General features: G+C 33.0%; 1 protein-coding gene across 5 annotated transcripts in view; it reads right to left on the bottom strand.

Annotated features, from left to right (window-relative positions):
* Positions 1-21,804, bottom strand: part of LOC145334676 (trehalose transporter 1-like protein) — a 25,235-nt gene extending 3,431 nt beyond the window's left edge. Inside the window, exons 1-16 of one of the 5 annotated variants that reach the window (XM_080180234.1) lie at positions 21,684-21,804; positions 11,984-12,039; positions 10,411-10,463; positions 10,091-10,131; positions 9,564-9,638; positions 8,895-8,987; positions 8,472-8,582; positions 6,581-6,679; positions 5,696-5,785; positions 4,912-5,031; positions 3,869-3,953; positions 3,384-3,480; positions 2,862-2,952; positions 1,293-1,347; positions 1,009-1,058; positions 342-407 (exon numbers count right to left, since the gene is read on the bottom strand). In XM_080180234.1, coding sequence (XP_080036360.1) covers positions 342-407; positions 1,009-1,058; positions 1,293-1,347; positions 2,862-2,952; positions 3,384-3,480; positions 3,869-3,953; positions 4,912-5,031; positions 5,696-5,785; positions 6,581-6,679; positions 8,472-8,582; positions 8,895-8,987; positions 9,564-9,638; positions 10,091-10,131; positions 10,411-10,463; positions 11,984-12,025 — 1,168 coding nt within the window. In that variant the 5' untranslated portion in view covers positions 12,026-12,039; positions 21,684-21,804. Of the gene's footprint in view, positions 1-341; positions 408-1,008; positions 1,059-1,292; positions 1,348-2,861; positions 2,953-3,383; positions 3,481-3,868; positions 3,954-4,911; positions 5,032-5,695; positions 5,786-6,580; positions 6,680-8,471; positions 8,583-8,894; positions 8,988-9,563; positions 9,639-10,090; positions 10,132-10,410; positions 10,464-11,983; positions 12,040-20,928; positions 21,062-21,599; positions 21,621-21,683 lie in introns of those variants that run through there. The other 4 variants (XM_080180238.1, XM_080180236.1, XM_080180237.1 and 1 more) reach the window with 4 other exon arrangements.

Below are 21,804 nucleotides of genomic sequence, written 5' to 3'. Positions count from 1 at the left end.
GTGAGAGTGCCATTAATTAGGGTGGCTTAATATGGAACACCTGCCAAAACTTTAGGCCAGGGTGATGTAATAATTGAGTAGCTTCCACGAGAATCGCGGGTCAGCTTGTAATGTAACATAGAATACAATCAGCTAAGCGCGAAGCTTACCAATCTAAGATTGGCCAAAGGATTCTCACTTCCAGTCTCCGTGTGCATCTGAGTTCTAACTTCGGAGAATCATGGCTACAACAACAACAACAATAATTTATTTTCTGAGTGGTTAAAAAAAACTCTGTCAATAAGAATCACCAAGCTTAAAATATTAATCTATTAGTTTAAGTATTTCCATTACTAAATTACCTATAAAAGCAGTGATAACCGCAGCCAAAGGAAGCCATCCACAATTTTCACTCAACTTTTCTTTTCCTGAATTTTAAGACAAGATGAAATTTCACAAACACTGAGATTATATTTCCTCTACAGGTAGAAAAAAATATGATACTGATACGCTCATGGCTGCGATTTTTTTAGATTTTGTTTTTTCAATGTTTTTTAGTATTTTTCAATGTTTCCCTAGGTTTTCTTCTAAGCTTTCAAAAACATTGAGAAAAATATTCAATGAAAACATCCAATAATATTAAAGTGCAAGGCCCCAAACTCATCATAAGCTGGTTGAGCTCTCTGGTCGAAATTTCAGTCCTTACTCGTCATGGGGTAATAGAGCAATAGGTAGGGTGTTGGCCTGGTAATCTACGGGTTACTGATTCAAGCCCAGCCATGTGCAAAATTAATGAATTGAGCCATACTGATGAGCCCTAAAATTGTGAAACACTGTGTCTATGGATAAGATAATCTTTAAGTGATCCATGTTTAAATGTTTTTTTGTATTTAATGCCTAATGGAGAATTAATATAACATGCATAGAGACTCATATTATTCAACCATCTGTTCTTTACATTGTTTGAATAGACGTACATAATATAGATATAGAGAAACTATGCATTAATTATGTATGTGTATATCTAACCTATATAGAAGCAAGCTCCTAGTATAGCCATCGCAACCGCCATCAAAGAACTGAAAAATACATATTTTTAAACTTGGTACAAAGATGGAAGGTATTTGAAAAAAAAGAAAACTTTAAAGTGTGTGTTATAAGATCTCGTAAACTGATGGACTAATATTTTTTTAATTAGAATTATAAATTTCCATGTCTTTTGCTATTTGGTTGAACAAGGGAAGGGTGTAACTTACCCCTAGCTATTCTTACTATTTGTGTGACTCACCTATAGTTATCATAGAAAGATTTACCTGGAAATAATAAGAAGTGGTTTTCTACCAGCCATATCAACCAGGGGGATTGAAACTTTAAAAATAAAAATTGATAATTATAACAATGCCAAAACTGCTGTGGCAACAAATATAGATAGATACTTGTTGTTCCCACTAGCTGAACAACAAACATAGATACTTGCTGTTGCCGCAAGCTGAACAATAAAAACAACTGCTGTGGCAACAAAAATAGATAGATATATACCTGTTGTTGCCACTAGCTGAATAATACTAAAAACTGTTGGGGCAAAAAATAAAGATAAATAGATATTTGATGTTGCCACTAGTTGAACAATACCAACAACTGCTGTGGCAACAAATATAGATAGATAGATGGATATCTACTGTTGCCACTAGTTGAACAAAAACAACAACTGCTGTGGCAACAAATAGTACAAATAGATAGATACCTGCTGTTGAAACTAGCTGAATAATACCAACAACTGCTGTGGAAACAAATATAGATATATAGACACTTGCTGTTGCCACTAGTTGAACAAAAAAAAACTGCTGTGGCAACGAATATAGATAGATATCTGCTGTTGCCACTAGTTGAACAAAATTGACAACTGCTGTGGCAACAAATATAGATAGATACCTGCTGTTAAAACTAGCTGAATAATACCTACAACTTCTGTGGATACAAATATAGATAGATGTTCCCACTAGTTGAACAAAAACAACAACTGCTTTGGCAACAAATATAGCTAAATATATACTTGCTGTTGCTACTAGTTGAATGATACCAAAAACTGATGTGGCAACAAATATAAATAGATAGATTGCCACTATGCCACTAGTTAGTTAAACAATACCAGCAACTGATGTTTTAACAAATATAGATAGATAGATACTTGCTGTTGCCACTAGGTAAACTATACCAACATCTGCTGTGGCAACAAATATAGATAGATAGATACCTGCTGTAACCACAAGCTGAACAATACCAACAACTCCCGTGGCAAAAATTATAGATAGATAGATACCTGCTGTTGCTACTATATAAACATTAGCAACAGCTACTGTGGCAACAAATATAGATAGATAGATATCTGCTGTTGCCACTAGCTTAACAATACGAACACAGTAATAGTGTCTGACTAATTATGACGTAACAAAAAAAATTGGCCAATGAGAGGCCGTTATTGACCAATGGTAAAATTTATAGTGGCCTCTCATTGGCTAATTTTTTTTTGTTACGTCATAATCAGTCAGACACTATTACTGTGTTCTAACAATACCAACAACTGCTGTGGCAACAAATATAGATAGATAGATACCTGCTGTTGCAACTATTTGAACAATAACTACAACTGCTGTGGAAACAAATATAAATAGATAGATTGCCACTATGCCACTAGTTAGTTAAACAATACCAGCAAATGATGTTTTAACAAATATAGATAGATAGATACTTGCTGTTGCCACAAAAATAAACAATACCAACAATTACTGTGGCAACAAATATAAATAGTTAGATATTTCCTGTTGCCACTAGTTGAACAATACCAACAACTACTGTGGCAACAATTATAGTTATATAGATACCTGCTGTTGCCACAAGCTGAACAATGCCAACAACTGCTGTGGCAACAAATGGTTCAACAATACTCCCAGCAGCAGAAAATATTTCAACTGTCTAAAAGAAGGGAGAAAGATTATCAAAACCTATTATCATTAAGTATTAAATTTACCCTAAAGTTCAAGTTATTATTGTTTATTTGTCTGATTTATGGCTTGTTAGTCTTCGCTTAGAATATGTTCATAAATATTGTTATCCTTGTTAAAAAACAACACAATCTTTTTCCATTAAGGTTTTGAATCAGAATTATCTAAGGTAGATAAAATATTTCGATTGTATTATACACAGTTTTCCGCGGATAAAAAATGAAAAATTATTCAATTAATTCCTTCATGTCCTGAGGTGGTTATAGGCTATAGGCTGACATCCCCGCCTTCCCTGGCTAATGGTGAAGCAACTAGTTATAAGATATAATACATAGAGTTTCAGTTTAAATCCAGCAGAACTAAATCTGATTCGGTTCCATACTTTTTATCTTAAATATTTACCTTAAAAATGAGAACATTAACCCCTGACCAAATTTGAACAAATTGGAGCATAAGTGAGAGAAGAAGGGGCTGTAGCACATGTCGACTCAAAATACTTCAAAACAATTCTCATGTTCATAAATTTGTTAACAAAAAAAAACAGTTTTTTTTTAATTAAAAGTTATTTGTGAATTGTTTGATTACAATTGTTGTTATCAACCTTGTTGATTCTTCCCCCCCAAGTGTCTAGTAAGCACAGTGGTGGGGGGGACTACCACCTTTCAAAGAGAAATCGCCCCTAAAAGAATTATAAATTTCTAGACATTCCTTCACAAGGGTTCAAAATCTTTTTTCATTATAACAATACTATTTAAAGTGTGTGGTAGACTTCTTTCACCCCCACCTCAATCAAGTGCACCTAAAGGCCTCTAGGGGGCGTAGCTGCTATTAAATCTTGTAAAGAAACAATGGTTTTAAAAACATAAAATAAACATGATAAGCTCCTTGTTTTAGCAGCTTCTTCTTCATTTTCAGACTTTTCTTGGGTACCATTGCCAGCACAGATAGTATCTTTAGTTCCTAATAATTTTCCTAATGGTTAAAACAAAATTATTTATCAAGAATTCTGCATTGTCTTATCCTTGTTAGTAGATAGGTTCAATTGATGTTTTGTTGATAAATTGTCATTAATGATCACTTTTATTTGATTCTATATAGTCAATATGAATAATTGTAATTGAACGTCGATTTAATACTGTCATGTTCGACAGTAGAAAATCTGTCTCTCTGTCTCTTTTCCAGTTTGTATTTTTGTAGACTGAGAATTGTTTGCAAATACTAGGGCAAATAACCACTAGTATACTTCTTCTAAAAAGTTAAAATAAAATTTGATTTAAAAATCACTTGGTTTTTATCACATTCTGTTGACAGTGCTTTCCAAATAAATTTGTAAAACTAAAGAAAAACACACAACGTAATGAACAAAATTAGACCCTTAAATATTTAGGGGCTAGAATGTTTTAATTAAAATAAGGGGTGGGTTTTGTTCGTACAAAAATAGGTTTGGGAGAAAACACCATTAAACATGATGTAATCCTTTCCATTCCATCTTTGTTTCAAATTAGACAAAACAAGGTTGACAACATCCTTAAAAGGAATGACAAATAACCAATAACTCTTGTAGAGAGTCAGAATTAATAAGCAGAACATTAAATCGTAAGTCTAAACAAATTTATACACACATTTGTAGCAAAATTACATAAATAGAGGATACTGACATACTTCCATTTTTAGGATTTGGTTATAAAAGTACTTTACTTATAATATCGTACATTGTTGTCCTAGGAATCATTATTCCAAAAATCAGATGAATAGGATAGTTATATAATACAAAAAAATTTACATTTTTAAAATCAGCACGTTTTAAATGGACGTGCGGACTTTCTTGTAATGATTATAGAGTTGCTATGCTACCTAAATCTTACCTAATTATTACGGAAACGGACCGACTCTAAATATAGAAAAGCTTCACCTTTAAAAACTTCTCTACCTGATTCAAGTTTGTCCTTGTTATCAATGGTTAGGTGGAGCCAAGTTGAAGCCTGCAGGGAGGCCACATGTTTACCCTTACTATTCAACCACACGGGACTCTCAGGAATCAGGATACATCCTGCAATCAGGGATTTTAGGGTATTAGACATTGACAATGTACGACATCTTGACGTTTAACTTAAATATGACTATAAAAAAAAGTACAAATCAATGAACCTAGTAATAGTGTCTAACTTTTTATCTTTGTGACGTAACAAAAATCGAAGGATGAGAGGGGAGGTGGGAAAGGAAATCCTAAAAAGAGATGGATTTTTGTTACGTCACAAAGATAAAAAGTTAGACACTATTACTAGGTTCAAATCAATCAATTTTTAAAAATAAGGACAACTGTATAAACCTTCCCACAAAAATCAGCTGTTTACTTCAAAAAGCAGTAAATCATATCTTTTTCTCAAAACACTGCTTAGAGACGGACCAATGTACATTTTAAGTACAGAGTAGCTTTGCTGCTAAAATCCAGGGAGGGAGGGGACATTGGACTGTTCATTTTCACTAGTCCCAAAAATTTAATAATCACATTTTTAATTTGATGGATTAAAAACTTTAGGGACTGTATTGAATTTTGATTGGTTTGTCATAAAGTTAAGTGTCCCAAGGTTTTAACCACAAATTGTAATCTACAGCAAGAGTAATTTTGTGTATCATCGGTGCAGATATTAATCACTATATCAACCAATGTCTTATCCCTTTAGATCCCTGAAATTTAATACTAAATACACTACCTATTATAAGTATGACTGGTGGAATAAGACTGAAGCATGTGACCAACTTCCAGGATATGGCCGCTCCAATGATGTAACCAATCAGAATACCTATACAATAAGGTCAGTTAATATTTTCTTTTTTTGGGGTTATATTGGAGTAACTTTATTAAAGATAGTTATATGATAGTTCATAATTAAAAAATTATTTATTACATAAATTTTATAGGAATTGCACTTTTCTTTTCATCTTTTCTTCTCCAATTAAGAAAGTCTTATACAAGTTATGAAGGAAAACATTACAGTTTTTGTCTGCTAGTGTTTACAAACAATGAAATAAAATATAAAATCACCAGAAATAAATGTATGAAGAAAAAGGACTAAAATATATTTATGTAAAATTACAATATTTGAGGAAAGCTAATTCATACTGTCAAATCATTAAAGTAAAAAAATTTAAGATTTACCTTAGCCTTTATTATTGATTCATTTATAATTAATGAAATTATTTATTTATTTTTTTTTATTTAAATATTTTTTTTGTTTAAATATTTTTATCTTTATTGGTGACAATATCTGTTGAGACATGAACTTTTATTCAGAAACCTTTTTTCCTGTGTTATGTCTTTAAAATGTAGATTTTAAAAAGTTTTTTGACATTTGTATTCTAATAAGACTTATTACAAAATTTATTATTTGAATAGGATAGCGGTGCCACTAAACAAAATGACGTTATACAATAAAGTTGACCAATGAGAGGCCATTATACACTGTAATTGACAAATGATAAAATTGTTCCTGGCCTCTCATTGGTTATTTTATTGTATGACGTCATTTTTTTGGTGCCACTTTACGCTGTCTCGTACCTAGGGCCATCTGTAAGGTGACGCTATATACAACATATACCTAGGGCCATCTGTAGGGCAGGTACACATCCTAGTGTTCCTCTCAGGGACGGGCTAGTTGTCTCAGATATGTAGATCACAGTTGCAGGACATGAAAAACCTAAATTGAACACACGTGAAAATCATTAGAGTAAAAAACTAGAGGGGGTTAAATAACTGTATGTCCCCAACCCAAGGACCTAGTGACGACTCTCAATGGTTTCTTCTAAAATTAACCTATAGTGTCGGGAATATTAACACAACCATGAAGCAGAAAACAATTTGCTATCAGACAAAAAAGGTCATTGGAAAAGGGGGGCAGGTAGTTATCTGTATATAAATCTATACTGTAAATCTGTTTTAAAAACAATGATGACAACATTCATAAAAGCAGAGCCCCAAATCCAGATAGTAAGACAAATGAGCATATAAATTTGTAAGTCAAAACAAAATTGTATGTAAATTAGTTGCAAAAATGCTAGAATACAGATTAAATTTTAGGAACATATTTATATTTTCATCAATTAATAATAAGATCATAAAAAAGTTAAAAGATACCTTTTTTAACGATTATAGAGTTGCTCACAGGAGTCATCATGCCAAGTTTTAAATCAATACAACAACTTTAACATGTTTACATTTAATAGCTATCTGTTACTGACACAAGTGGATCAGTAAAGATGGACTACAAAATACTTTAACTTGACAAAACAATGCTAAAACCTCTCCCCATATTTTTTAAGGGGTTGGGAGAAATAAGAAGTTTCAAAGTTTTAAGGGGGTAAACACCCCCTTTATCCCCACCCTTTGTCATAAATTAGAAGGCGCACAACAGCTATATAAGAAGCTAAAAACTGACATACCTACAGAGAGACCTAGGATGACCCTGCCAGCTAGAAGCAGCCCAACACCTGTATCTTAATTCTAAAAACTGACATACCTACATAGAGACCCAGGATGACCCTGCCAGCTAGAAGCAGCCCAACAGTTGTTTCTTAATCTAATGTTAATGTTAATGTCGTGTGGGTGAGTTGCACCTGGACTCAAGGCCAGACTCTTGGTCCTTCACCTCATACCCGTGGTACAATACATTACAGACAACCAACCCTTTGATTGCACGATCCTTGTCTGGAGATCCTAACTGTGCATGGTAGTGAGTTGCGCCTGTTTGGGGCCAAGGCATTCCCCCTACTAAACTCTTTGATGTCCTGTGCCGAACAGAGCAGGTAGGTACCATTTTTAACGTCTTTGGTATGACGCGGATTCAAGTTTGCATCCTTTCCATCATTTCTCTTGACACTTTAATTAGGGCTTGTGGGTAATTTACACTTCAACCTTATGGATGGTGAGTTAAGGTTTCGTGATTTTTGTCATGATATTATTGCGACTTTTAATGCAACCAAGGCACAGGACGTAGCGCTGTTATGACAACGACACAATGAAGTCACATCAAATCCTAGGGACTTTTCAGTCAACCTAGTATTCAAGGATGACTCCCAGTAGATGAACTAACAAACGCCACTAACACACTAGCTAGCTACTGCAAAATGCTAGTCCACAGGGACTTTTCAGTCAACCTATGACTGAGCAAAGTTTTTCGATCACTAGTGTAACATGCCAAGGACCACCCATGCATACCTGATTTAGGACAAAGGCTTCCCCCCTACTCTTACTTCAAATCTCTAACGCCTGAAAGAGCAGCAGTAGGTACTAATTTTTACATCTTTAGTATTGATGCGGTCTGGGGACTCGAACCCGACATCTCCCCAACAGATAAGCGGACGCTAAACCACTGAGCCAAATCTGAGGGTTGTATCTTAATCTAAAAACTGACATACCTAGAGAGAGCCCAGAATGACCCTGCCAGCTAGAAGCAGCCCAACAGCTATATCAGAAGCTAAAAACTGACATACCTACAGAGAGACCCAGGATGACCCTGCCAGCTAGAAGCAGCCCAACAGCTGTATCGGCAGCTGCCCAGCCCCCACTAGCAATCAACCCATTTCCTGTCAGAAATGCTGTTCCTGTAAAAAAAAATAGTTCATCTATTATTCTATTTTTAGGAGAGAAATACAACTCTCCAAAATTAAAATTCAAAGGAAAAAGTTACACTCTAATCGATATATTATTACTCAGAAATTTCATCAAATTTTAATGTATTATGATAAAGTGATGCTTGCTGCTAGCTAAAATATTTATACAGCACCTTTACCCTAAAGCCTCCCCTCTTACTGAATGAAAGAACTAACCCATAAATGAGGTCCTTATTAGAAGCTAAATTACGATTTTTTCTATTCCCCCTGTCATAGTATCCATTTATATTCTACATCCATTACCTGCAATGATTAGTGTAGCCTTGCGTCCAAACAATCTCAAGGGAAATGAGACTAGGGTAGAACCGATGATAGCTCCAATTGGCGGCCCAGAAACTAAAATTGAATATAAAAAATGTTAGAGCAACATCAACGCAACCTTGCCATTTTCAAGAAAAAGAAAAGATAATTAGAAACTTTAGTAATTAGACGATAAACAAACTTTTATGGAGAACATAATATATTTTGTTCCTATTTTAGATCAGGCAATGTTTAGGAAAGATTATTGAACCAAGCAGGGATGGTTCCCCGTAGGAATACAGCCCAGCTGGGTTTCAGACTCTGTTAAAAAAGTTTTTCATAAAAAAAATAAGTTTCGTAAACCAGAAATTGGTTTGAGTGAAAAAACCGTAATTGACGGTTGGATGGTTATATGAGGCCGAAAAGTTGAACATTCCTTAGTTATATGTAGAATAGCTGTGCTTTTCATAATTTAAAATATTGTTTGTCCCTATCTTTTTCACATGATATGAAATTGAGTGTCTCTTATAGCTCAACCATAGACTGATGGAGACATTACTCATATGTTGCTGGTTCGAACCCACCCGAGAGGGGGGATGTTTTTAATTGTTGAAAATTGGAAGTTTCTGTGTAGTAAAAGTTGTCGTAAATATAGGTATTAAAAAGGTTTACCTATCCATGAAATAATATCAATGTCAAGGGGAGCATTCTCCAAAGCATCAGGGTTCACGGTTCCATTATTTATTTCTTAACAAAAATTAAACACATTGCTTAACATGCAATTCTATTCTGAAAATATTGGGTGTGTTCCCTTAAAGTGGATGTTGAGCACTGCAACCCATAAAAAAATTTAATTGAAATAAGCAAAGGGTAGTTTTTTAGTTTTTTGTTTGTTTGTTTATTATTTTAGCGCAGTTTAGGTTAGGTTACAATAGGTAGCCTCACAGTGGTTAGGGCATTCTATAGGTTAGTAGATAAACTAACACTCCATCCCCCTATCATTTTGATTTATCTTCTTTAAAAAGGGAAGGAGGGAATTTTCAGTACTCAACAGGCATTTTGTGGGAAAACCCTCAAAACTATTTTAATGTGAGAAATTAAATAATGTTATAGCAATAGTTTTATTATATGTAAAGACACAAATTTTTTCAAACTATTTTTTTGTACAGATGATTAAATTTGTAAATTTAGTTGTTTACCTTTTAAATTAAATGAAGGTACAGAAGTGGAAGCCCATGACCTAAATTAAATATTGTTTACTAGTTGCTTCGCCCCTAGTTTCTAGGGAGGGGGAAATCAGGAAAATAGACTAAAACCGTGGTATGGTTAGTACAGATATTCCTAAAAAAGAGGAGTCAAATTGGTCCATCGTCGGTTAGAGGGACAGATAGAACCCATTCCACTGTGTCTCAAGAAATCTTCCTAAACTCACGACGTTTGTAAGACAAGGGAATACTAGTCTTACTGACATAAAAATTTATAGAGTAGCTTAAATTCTAAAAATATTTGGTTTACTGACCTAACAAGACCAATGCACAGATATGACAATGAAACAATACAAGTTGATAAAATCTAAAACAAAATTTGTAATTTAGAAAATTTAAATAATGCACTTGAAAAAAGTATAAAAATAACAAACTAACTAAACTGTAAATAAACAAGGATGACATCATCCATGAAAGCTAAGCTCTGATACAATAGGACAAACGAACATTAGAAAGTCAGAACTGAAAAAGCCGAATATAAATGTATAAGTATGAACTAAATTGTAAGTAAATTTGTTGCAAAAGTGTTTAAAAACAGGATACTGTTGCATTTTAGGACTTTATTATAGAGACGCTTCGCTTATAACATTGTACCTTGTTGTAATAGGAATCAGTATTCCAAAAATCAGATAAATAGTATAATTCTATCACACACAAAAATTGTTGTTAATTAACATGTTTTAATGTACGTACGGATTTTCTGGTAACGATTATAGAGTTGCTACGGTTTCTAAATTGTACCTAACTGTTAAGGGAATCACCCTGCAAAGTTTGAAATCGATAGGACAATTCTAACATGTCTAAATCAACGAAAAGAGCTAACAGTTATGGACGTACGGAAAGATAGACCGACCCTAATTATATAAAAAGCTTTGCTTTTAAAATTGTGTTTTATGAACTACTAATAAAAAGCAAAAGGCAAAATGATTTGAAAATATATAATATTAAGATTTTTTCTCGTATTCCTTCGAATCCGGTGGATAGGAACCGGTTCTCATCCATACGAAAAAACTATGTCTAGCATCGTTTTATATCCAGCTTTCTACGAATATAAAAATGAACAATTATAAGATTAAAGCCATTTTATTAGCCCGTGCCTTCTGCACCTCGGGGCTAAAAAAAAAATTGGTTTTAATATTATAATTGTACATTCTATATCCGCGGAAACCTGTTTATAATACGATGCGAGAAATACCTATTCTAACATAATTATTTTCATTTGAAAGAAGTAATTTTTCCAAATTGAAAATAAGGGGGGAGTAGTTTTTATTCTTTGGCCTTAGCCCTGAAGGGCTTAAACCTGCAATATAAGACTCCTCCCCCTAACCTAATTTTCAATTTATACAAAATAATAGGTTTCTGTCAGGAATAAGGTATAACCAGCAAGCGAAAAAAAATCTAAAATAATATTTGGGGGGCAAATGGAGAGGTCGTCAATTTTACGATGTGTTGCCCCCCAACGACAGCTGAAAAACACGTTTAGGTTTCGTGATTTTTTTCCGAATTAATTTCGTTATTGGTAGGGGCTGGGTTTCTGTGCTCGATTAGGCACTTTGAATGATTTTTAGTAGCAAAACTATTTATAATTCACTTTCTCTGTCCGACAGTCCGTCCGTAATGCTATGAGAAAATAAGATTTTCTCGGCTGTTATTTAAGATAGAAGGCTTAGACTTCATGTCAATATTCATAATAAAATATAAAACATTCATTGCATTCGGACAGCTTTTTGCAGGTTTTAGGCTATTTTTATATTTTTCACATTTTCCCCCATGCTTCGCTACTTATGGATGTTGTCATTCTTGTTTAAATAATGAAATATATTTTACCTGGGGCCAAAAATGAATTATTTGTCTGAACTTACCAATCATTTTCTTAATTCAACCTAAACAGAAAAATAGCTCAAAACCTTGTACAAGGCTTTACTAAAAATGTTGACTAAAGTTGGTTTCCAAAATCTTAAAGGACATAAAACACAGAATAGATTTCTTTAGTAATTTTTTATTTAATTTCACTTTATGCCAACTCTATTAATATGTACATTCTGAGAGCTTGCAGGCTTTGTAAATCAAATTTTCTACATACATAGAAAATACAATAACCTTATCTCAGTATTGACTGACAGACAGAAGGACAGACAGACAAAGTAAATTACAGAATATTTGATCATGAGTGAGGGAAATTTCAGAAGATATAGAGAGATATATCAGCTAATTAAATTATATTTTAAAATAGAAATTCTATTTTACCACAGGTTCCTATTTTTTTTCTATAAAAAAAACATTTCGAATTTAAAAAATTAGCTTTGCTTGGAGTAATAAATTTTGAAAAGCGAAGCTTTTCTATAACTACGAACGTTCCGTCCGTCCGTAACGGTTAGGTAACTGTTAGCTCTTATCGTTAATTTAGACATTTTAGAATTGTCCTATCGATTTCAAACTTTTATGGATGTTGTCGTCCTTGTTTTTCTGTATTTATTATTTGTGTTGCTTTTAACTTTTGAACTTTAATATTTGAAAATGAATGATAAACTAAGTTTTTTTTAATGTATTCACGACAGTAGTAAAAAAATTACTGACAACCAAACGCAGAAATTAAAAAATGAAAAAAATTGGGCTGGGCGCTTTCAGCATATATGTATAATATATATTACGAATAGATATAGAATACGTGGATTTAATGACAAAGGAAAATTTGTCGGTTGCTAATATGACCTCATTATTGGTCAGTTCGACCATCCAGTAAGGGGAGGAATGGGGTAAAGGGGGTGGATGGGGTATTACGTTACTCGACTGGGAGTATAATGTTATAGAGTACATGAAAATCTGGTGCAGCATCCAAGGAATTATATATCGATTATAATACTATGCTGAGAGACATTTCAGCGCGCAATCACACAAAGTTCAAGTTGAGCACTCATAACCCACCCCCCCCCCCCCCCATCCACATTCTAACCCTACCTGACCTTAATTAATATACAAACAACAAATGGTACACCATGGTACAAAGGAATTTATTATTACTTGAATCTTGCTCCAGAAGTGAATTCTTTAAAAAAACTTTTGCCTCACTAAAAATTTTTGTGAGGCAAAATTATCCACTCTAAATTTTTAGAGAGCCTCACTGATTTTAGTGAGGCAGATTTTTTAAAGAATTCACCTCAGATTTTCATGTTCTCTAAAAAAGTGAAACTTGTGGTGGGCTGAAATAACGATTCTTCCCTTCCACCACATCCACTCCATTCCCTCCCCTCCTAATGAATGAACAAACTGACCAATAAAAGATTCTACATCAATTATAATTTGATGACCTAACTGTCCTAAGTTGAGAAAAAAAAGAATTTGTTATCTTAATCAAAAAAAAACTTTATTCATCGCAACACAGTTTTCCGCGGATATTAAAATGAATAATTATAAGGTTATAACAAGTTTTTTTTAACCCCATTGGGATCGAAGATCCAGGCTAACTAAACTAAACACTTGTATTAATTTTATCATTTTTATTCATTATTTGTGGAAAATTGGCTGTAACACAATATAATATGTTTATGATTTTTCAGTATGGCTTGGAACCAGTTATAATCTAACGGATATTAATCGGTTTCGAAGCCATATTCGAAAAACTTTTCGGTAAAGAAGAGCAATATTGATCCTGTTGTTTGTGAGATCTTTCGTTACAGACAAACATACATACTGTTACTTTTATTTTAAGTTAGTTCCTTTATAATTTAAAATATACCATTTTTTATATTAAAAATCCGTGAATCTTTGGCTACGATGGCATTTCATTTTGAGCTTTCTTCTTCAATTCATATTCAGCATAGGGGTATGGATATATATTCTGATAAATAAAGAGTAGTATTTTCATTGTTTGTACTCAAAGATCTTGGAAACCGATATGATTCTTAAACAAATTTTCTTAAACAAATTTTTTTATCTTGTAAAAAAATATGTATTCTAGAACGACTTACACAATAAAATGAATTGAGTAAATGTATATTACAGTGTCTATTGAGAACCCATACATCTTTAATTTTAAATATATACATGCGGTGCCCTAGCCCTATTGGGCTACAAAGTACTCAATATAACCTGACCTTAAGTAAAATAATCTACTCATCCCTCCCCCCTTCATATCTAATTTATTTCAAAATAAAGGGGAAGATTTCTGTGCTCGACTAGGCACTTTAAAGGAAACTGCCAAGGATTATTTTCCTAATGTTGGTCCCCAATCTTTGTCGTGAGGACTCCTTTGAGAGCCACCAGCAAAGGTTAAAAAAGATATCAGATTTATTATTAATTGGATGTTACACCAGATTTTCATGTTCTCTTATAAAGTGAAACCACCTTTACCCCAGCTACTCCCCTCCTACTGGATGAACGAACTAATCAACAAATGAGTTCCATGTTAGCAACTTAAATTGACGACAATTTTTCTCTGTCATAATATCCACGTATTTTCTATATGCTTTAAATTGATACAATTGATAATTTTTCAACCAAGAACGATTACATCCAAAAACCCTTTTTCCCATTTACTAGCGGCTGCTACACTAGCAGCTCTAGGGCTCTATATTCGAACTTGTAGAGAATTACAGAAAAATAGCCTAAAACCATCCTAAGACTTCATTTTAAAATTGAAATAGCCAATGCCCCCCCCCCCCCCGGGACCTAAGACTATGAAGCTTCCCTAAGACGGAGTACTCGAGTATTTTTTAAAATCTTAAGCTACAGACAAAAAAAAATACTTCGTTATGTAATAGGATGTTTGTAATACGCAGAGTAATAAAAGGCTTAAAATCACAATAACCAAAAACTATTGGTGCAGATATATCCTTATAATAAAGTAACAGGATGTGTGTTTGTCTGTATGTTTGTGTGTATTTTTGCACAGAAGGATCTCGCTAACACCTGAACCGATCGGGTTCTCCTTAACAAGGTAGCCCCTCATAGGTCCCAGGAAGGTTTATAACTATTTGGGGGAGGGTACCACCCTCCTCCCAAGAGAAATCACAAAAAAATCGAGAAAAAAATTTACGTACAGGCAAAATAGATAATAATTACATATTTGAAATAAAAAAAAAATTAAAGTGCCACTAGAGGACTCTATGGGCGTATAGCTACTTTGTATAAAAGTTACATGATGTCTCTCTGCCTGTGTGTCTCTATTCTACATCAAAAGATCTTGCTAACCGTTGGACCAATATGGCTATCCTTTGCAGTTAGGCTTCTTATAGGTGTAGAAAAGATTTTCATCTATATATTCTTGGAAAATTGTCTGCACGATTCTATACATGATTCTTTAGTATGGTTGAGAACCGGTTGTAATCCAGCGGATATTAATCGGTTTCGAAGGCATAGTGGAAAATAATTTCTCCTTTTTGTTAGACCAACTTATTCCCCCTCCTTGACTAAAAAGAAATGCCGTGCGCTCTATATAGATTTCTATTTATGCTCATTAACCCTTTATTGATGAGAAATAAAAAATAATATTGTATAAAAGTAACAGGATATCTGTTTGTACCGAAGGATCTCGTAAATCGAAAACTTATATCGCTCTCCTTTACAAATAGCTTTTCATAAGTCCTAGGCAGGTTTATAATTATTTTGTAAACAAAAACCAGTTATTGGAACATGGGGCGAAGCCACCATGAATCCCGCACCCCCCAAAAAAAATTTTTTGAAAATTTTAATTTTTATGTATGCGGACAACCTAGGTTTAATTTTTACGAATTGAAATTTTTGTGTATACGGCAAACAACCTGGGTTTAATTTTTACGAATTGAAATGTTTGTGCTTACAGCGCACAACCTGGGTTAGAGTAATTAAACAAAGAATAACTTTTTTTAATATTTCTATTTAGGAGGGTTGAATTCCCATTACTTCATAGGGCAAAGCCCCTAGAGGCTAGGGGCGAAACCGCTAGTAATTAATATTTCAGTATGTCTTTCAAATCGATTAATATCCGCTGAATTAGAAATGGTTCTCAGTCATAATGAAAAATCATGTATAGCATCGCATTACAGACAATTTTCTACGAATAATAAAATAAAAATCATAAAATAAATACCAGTTTTTTTAGCCCGGGACTTCGGCTCCTCGGAGCCAACAAAACTGGTTCTAACCTTATAATTTTTCATTTTAGCTATTAAAACCTTTTTCATGAGATTTAAACCCAATATTTCTAAAAGCAAATTTACCAGAAATATATTTGCCGTGCTCAAAGGGCTAAATCTCATCGCACGGTTTGACATTTAAAGCGCATAATATAGGCACAGCTAAAAAAAATATTGCTTGAAACATTTTGTCTGGTAATAAATAAAAAATTTTTAAAAAGTAGGTATAAGTTAAGTACTACTCAATAATTTGGGTTAGTCAGTAAGTCCCATCATCTCCTATCGAGTTCAAAAAAGTCGCAGTCTTAAGAATTACGGCGTATTACTTATAATATTCCACGAATATAAAAATAAAAATCATGAAATCTTTATAAGTTTAGTTAGCTAGGATCTAACTAAAACTGGTTGTAATCTTATAATTTTCATATCGATATCCATGGAAAGCTGTCTATAATACGATGTGCGATAAATAACAAAGAATTTATTCTTGGGTGGTAAACAGCCCCCCCGGCCCCCCCCCCCCTCCCTATTCTCGAAAAATAAAGTTTCTGTTTTATGTTCTTCTAACAGCTTTTGGTTTTAAAATTATTAACCTTTCCAAAACCTAAAAGAAGCTTTACTCTAAAGGAGAACTATAACGGTTTAGCAGTTATTAGCAGATACACATCCTGTTACTTTTCTAAAAGGATTATTTACTGATAATTTTTTTCTTGTTGCCCCTAAATGCATGAGACGAAGCCACTTGCATAACCATCACGAGATAATTTTTGGGTGATCTTTGAAAGTAATAAAAACGACAATTTAACACTTTTCAAGCATATTAAATTAGGATATTTATAAAATACAAAAAAAATTACCAAAAAAATAAGAGCTAATCGTATGATATAAAGTAAAAAGTTTTTTTGTCTGTAGCTTAAGATTTCGATAACTACTGAACATAGGTCCCCGGATAGTTTTTGGCTATTTATTTTTTAGATTAGAGTCTTTGGGTGGTTTTAGGCCAGACCATTTTCTACGAATATTTAAATTAAAATCATAAAATTAATACAAGTTTTTAACCCGGGACTTCGGCTCGATGGGCTACCAAAACTGATTGTATTCTTATACTTTAATATTTGTAGTAAGCTGTCTATATTACGATGCGATAAAGAACTATTATTTACAGTTGGTTTACTGCTCCATGCAAGTATTAACCATCCCCCCCCCATAAAAAAATGTGAATGGTGTTTACACCACTACCCCCCAGGTGCACGCCCTTGCACCCTTGTCAAGTATAGATAAGAATCCAGGTAGAATATTTGACCTACATAATACTGGCCTCAATAAAAACCGAGGGTAATGCTCTCATGGCTTTTAATAAAGTTACAAAATTGATGAAAATGTAATATGTACTGATAGATCATATATTCTTCTTTGATTTAAAGGCCTTGGTTGTAGGCAATCTATCATTTTGGGTTAATATAACCATATACATTTAACTCAGCTCATACCAATAACGAAATTAATTCGGAAGAAAATCACGAAACCTATACGTGTTTTTCAGCTGTCGTTGGGGGGCAACACATCGTTAAATTGACGACCTCTCCATTTGCCCCCCAAATATTTTTTTAGATTTATTTTGCTTGTTGGTTATACCTTATTCCTGCATTTAACTATTAAAGATATTATATCCGTTATACATAAAAAAAGTTCAAATTTTTATAAATCAATCGAAGTTTTAAGTTTTATCAAGAGAATTTTTTTTTTATAACTTTTAGTCATTTTTGAAAATGTTTTTTTTCTATCTGGTTTCTTAAGAAATAAGTTGATGTACAGTCCTAAATATGACAAATAAAAATACACCTGTTTTTTTTTAAATCATTAGGTGAAAATTATTAATTCTGCTGGTTTTAATACCGAATCAAGGTTAAATAAAAGTCCCAAAAGTCAAGTTAAAGAGTTAATTTTTGGGACCAGTATAACTTAGAGTCCAAAGTCACTATGTTAATGATGTTTTCATTTCTGATTCCTCTTTATTCTATGATTTTTACTTTACAACCATTACCGTTACTTCTCAGACAAGTCAGAAATTTGAACAATTTTTAATAGAAAAATTTACCATGAAAGAAAAAGTGTTTAACATTTCGAAGCTAATTAATATCCGCAGGATTATATAAGATTCTCAGCCTTATCGAAAAATCATGCATAGCAAAGTTTCATTTATTCTTATCATGATATTTGTCTGTCCTATTCTACTATTGGATATAGAATACGTGGATACATTGACAGGGCTAATTTTGTCGTCAATATTAGGTTGTTAATATGGTGCTTATTTATTGGTCAGTTCGTTCATTCGGTATGGGGATGGGGTAAAATGTGTTTATGGGACAGGTATCGTTATTTTATCCAGCTGCGAATTACATTATCAGAGTACATGAAAATCTGGTGCAACATCCATGTAATACTACATCGATTGTTCTACTATTTGTTTTTCTTAATTGATATCACATACTCTTGAAAAGTGAGTAATCCTTTTTTGTGTTGCTATCACTGTGCTATCACATGCACAATTCACATTTTGCCAATTTTGTTTGATGTATTATTTTTACAAAAGGGACCATTCTATTACATAAATTAGTAAGGTTTTTTGTTTATATTTTAAAATTTAGATAACTACTGAACCGATTAAGTTCTCCATTTTATGGAAGTTTTTCATATGTCACTCGATTGTGTGAGGCTTATTGCTAATTAATTTTTGTATCTAAGATTGGTTTTAGGCTATATTCATACATTTCTTATATACAGAGCTCTTAGATGCTAAGAGTGCAGCCTCTTGTAGCAAATAATTTATTATGAAAGGGAATCATGGGAGGTACTATTTAGATAAAAGGCAGCTGCGTCCATAGCAAGGTATTTCTATTCGAAAGAGTAAGAAAGACAGCAAAAAATAGCCTAAATCCATCCTAAAGACTTATACTTAAAAATAACATAGCCTAAAACCATTACGTGAACTCTGTAAATGTTCTAAAATATAACCAAGTAAATCAGCGGTTAGCAAGGACAAAAACCTGGTTCTGAATATTTGAAACAAATTTTATTTTGCGGAAAAGAATGCACACCGCTTGACTTTGAGTTTCTTGCAGAAATATCTGGTTAAATTTTATACACTACTTTACATTTAAGGGTGCAATCCAAGGATCTAAAGGGATAAGGCAATGGCCGATTAATTAATGTACATTTCCAATTAAACAAAATTACCATTTCTTTAGATTTCAATTAGTGGTTGAAACGTTTGGACACTCAACTTGATGAAGAAATTCATCAAATTCAATAAAAGTCCCCAAATTTGAAAAACCAACGAATAAGAAAATGTTATTTGAAAACTTTGAGGACAAGTGTTTAAACACTCCATTGTCGTCTCCCTCCCTTGTCGATGGGGTAAAGGGGGTGGATGGGACGGAGTATCGTTATTTTAGCCCGCTGTGAGTTTTACTTTATAAGGTCCAAGTAATAACATATCCATATATGTAAATTATTCTCCACTAGTTATAACCCTATTTTTAGAATTTCTAAAGGGATAAGACAATGGCCGAAAAATGAATATACATCCCAAATGATGAGACACAAAATTACCCCTTCTGTAGATTACAATTAGTGATTGAAACGTTTTAACACTCAACATAATGTCCAACCAATCAAAATTAAGAAAAATCCCCAAAGTTGTTAAGCCAACAAATAAAAAAACGTTAATTATAAAACTTTGTAATAATGTCCTCTCCCTCCCTGGAATACTGGCTTGAGTTGGCTTGGACCGTAATAATCCTTTTATTTAGTCCCTTCATACACTAAGCTAGTCTCTATTTCATACTTTCTTCTTATCAAAAATGAAGTCTATTCCTTTTCTATTGATTGACTTAAAAAATATATTCAATAATCTAAACAATCCCAGGACCTTTGTGAAGTTTTTAGAATAAAAAAATGAAAAGCTATATTTGTATATTTGTTGTAAGCGGAAAAACAAACTATCTTACAATTTATAAATAGTCTAGCGGATACGTCACCAGAGGCCTCTAGGGTCACATGAGAGAAGGGGGTGGGTGGAAGTAAAACCTCTATTTAATTTTTTTAAATTGTACAGCTTCACTGTAAAGGAGAACCATATTGGTTCAGCGTTTAGCAAGATCCTTCCCTACACACACACACACACACAAATAGACATCCTTTTACTTTTACATATCTATCTATTTGTCTATATTTTTTCTCCTTCCATCACTCTTCCTCTTTCTTTCTCTCTCGCTCTCTCACTCTCTCTCTCTTCATCTCTCTCTTTATCTTTTTCTCTGTCTTTCACTTTTTATATCTTTTAATTACTCTTATTACATCTATGTATATATATATTCAACCATCTTTTGACGTGTTTATTCTTGTTAGATGATATTTAGGTTTTAATTTCTTCTCATTCAAGGAGATAAAAGAGAAACAAAATAGATTACAATTTTTCGGTAATAAAAGTAATCTATATAAAAAAATTAGCTTAAAAATGGTAAGAAACGCGAACATTAACACTTGTAGAGTGTCAGAACTGAATAAGCAAAATATAAATGTGTAAGCATAAACAAATTGTAAGTAAATTTGTGGCCAAACTTCTTTTTACCGAGTACTATTAAAAGACATACTTGCCTTTTTAGGACTTGATTGAGAAGCTTCGCTTAAACATTGTGCTATGTTGTCCTTGGAATCAGTATTCCAAAAAGCAGATAAATAGGATAATTATATCACATTAAACATTTTTGTCAAAAAAGTAAAAAACAACATGTTTTAAATTGACGTAGGCATTCTGAAACTTTTAATGGAGTTGCTGCGCTTTCTAAATCACACTTAACTACTACAGGAATCACCATGCCAGTTTAAAATCGATAGGACAACTCTATTTTTATTTAAAACGTAGACATAAACATATAAGTAGAATCTTATTAAATCATGAGTTTTTTAGAATACAAGCCTGTAAAAAAAAACACAACCAACGCACGAATAAAACAACCAAAAGTTACAATATCAAAACTGAAACTTTCTACTTTAAAAAAGGTCTAAAGTCACTCCCTTCTCCCTAGCCACTAGGGGATCCAAGTAAAATTAAAAGAAGACCAAACAAGAAAGCGAGTTGTTTTGTTGCCTCGTTTTTTGTTTAGTATTAATTTTATGATTTTTATTTTCATATTCGTAGGAAATCAACTATAATACGTTACAAGATTTCCAATCCAGCCGATGTAATCGGTTTCAAATCCATAGAGGAAATTCTCTCAGAAGGTTGGACGTACCCCCTCTCAAAATAGTTATAACCTAATTTTAACCTGTAAGAAGCCTAGCTGTAAACAATCATATTGGTCAACAAAGTCCTTTGCTACACACACACAATATTGTACTAAAGAACATACCTGTATTTTAGCTATTATAATATTTGAGCTGTACTATAGGAACACTAAACCTGAACTAAATTCACTATAACCGCGCGACCCACAGTTTATTTCACCAAGTCACATGTAATACTAAATTCAA

Source organism: Acartia tonsa, chromosome 12 (assembly GCF_053477335.1).
Source record: "Acartia tonsa isolate MP-2025a chromosome 12, ASM5347733v1, whole genome shotgun sequence".
Taxonomy (NCBI): domain Eukaryota; kingdom Metazoa; phylum Arthropoda; class Copepoda; order Calanoida; family Acartiidae; genus Acartia; species Acartia tonsa.
Note: the sequence above shows the minus strand (reverse complement) of the source record. Positions and strands in the feature narration are given on the sequence as shown.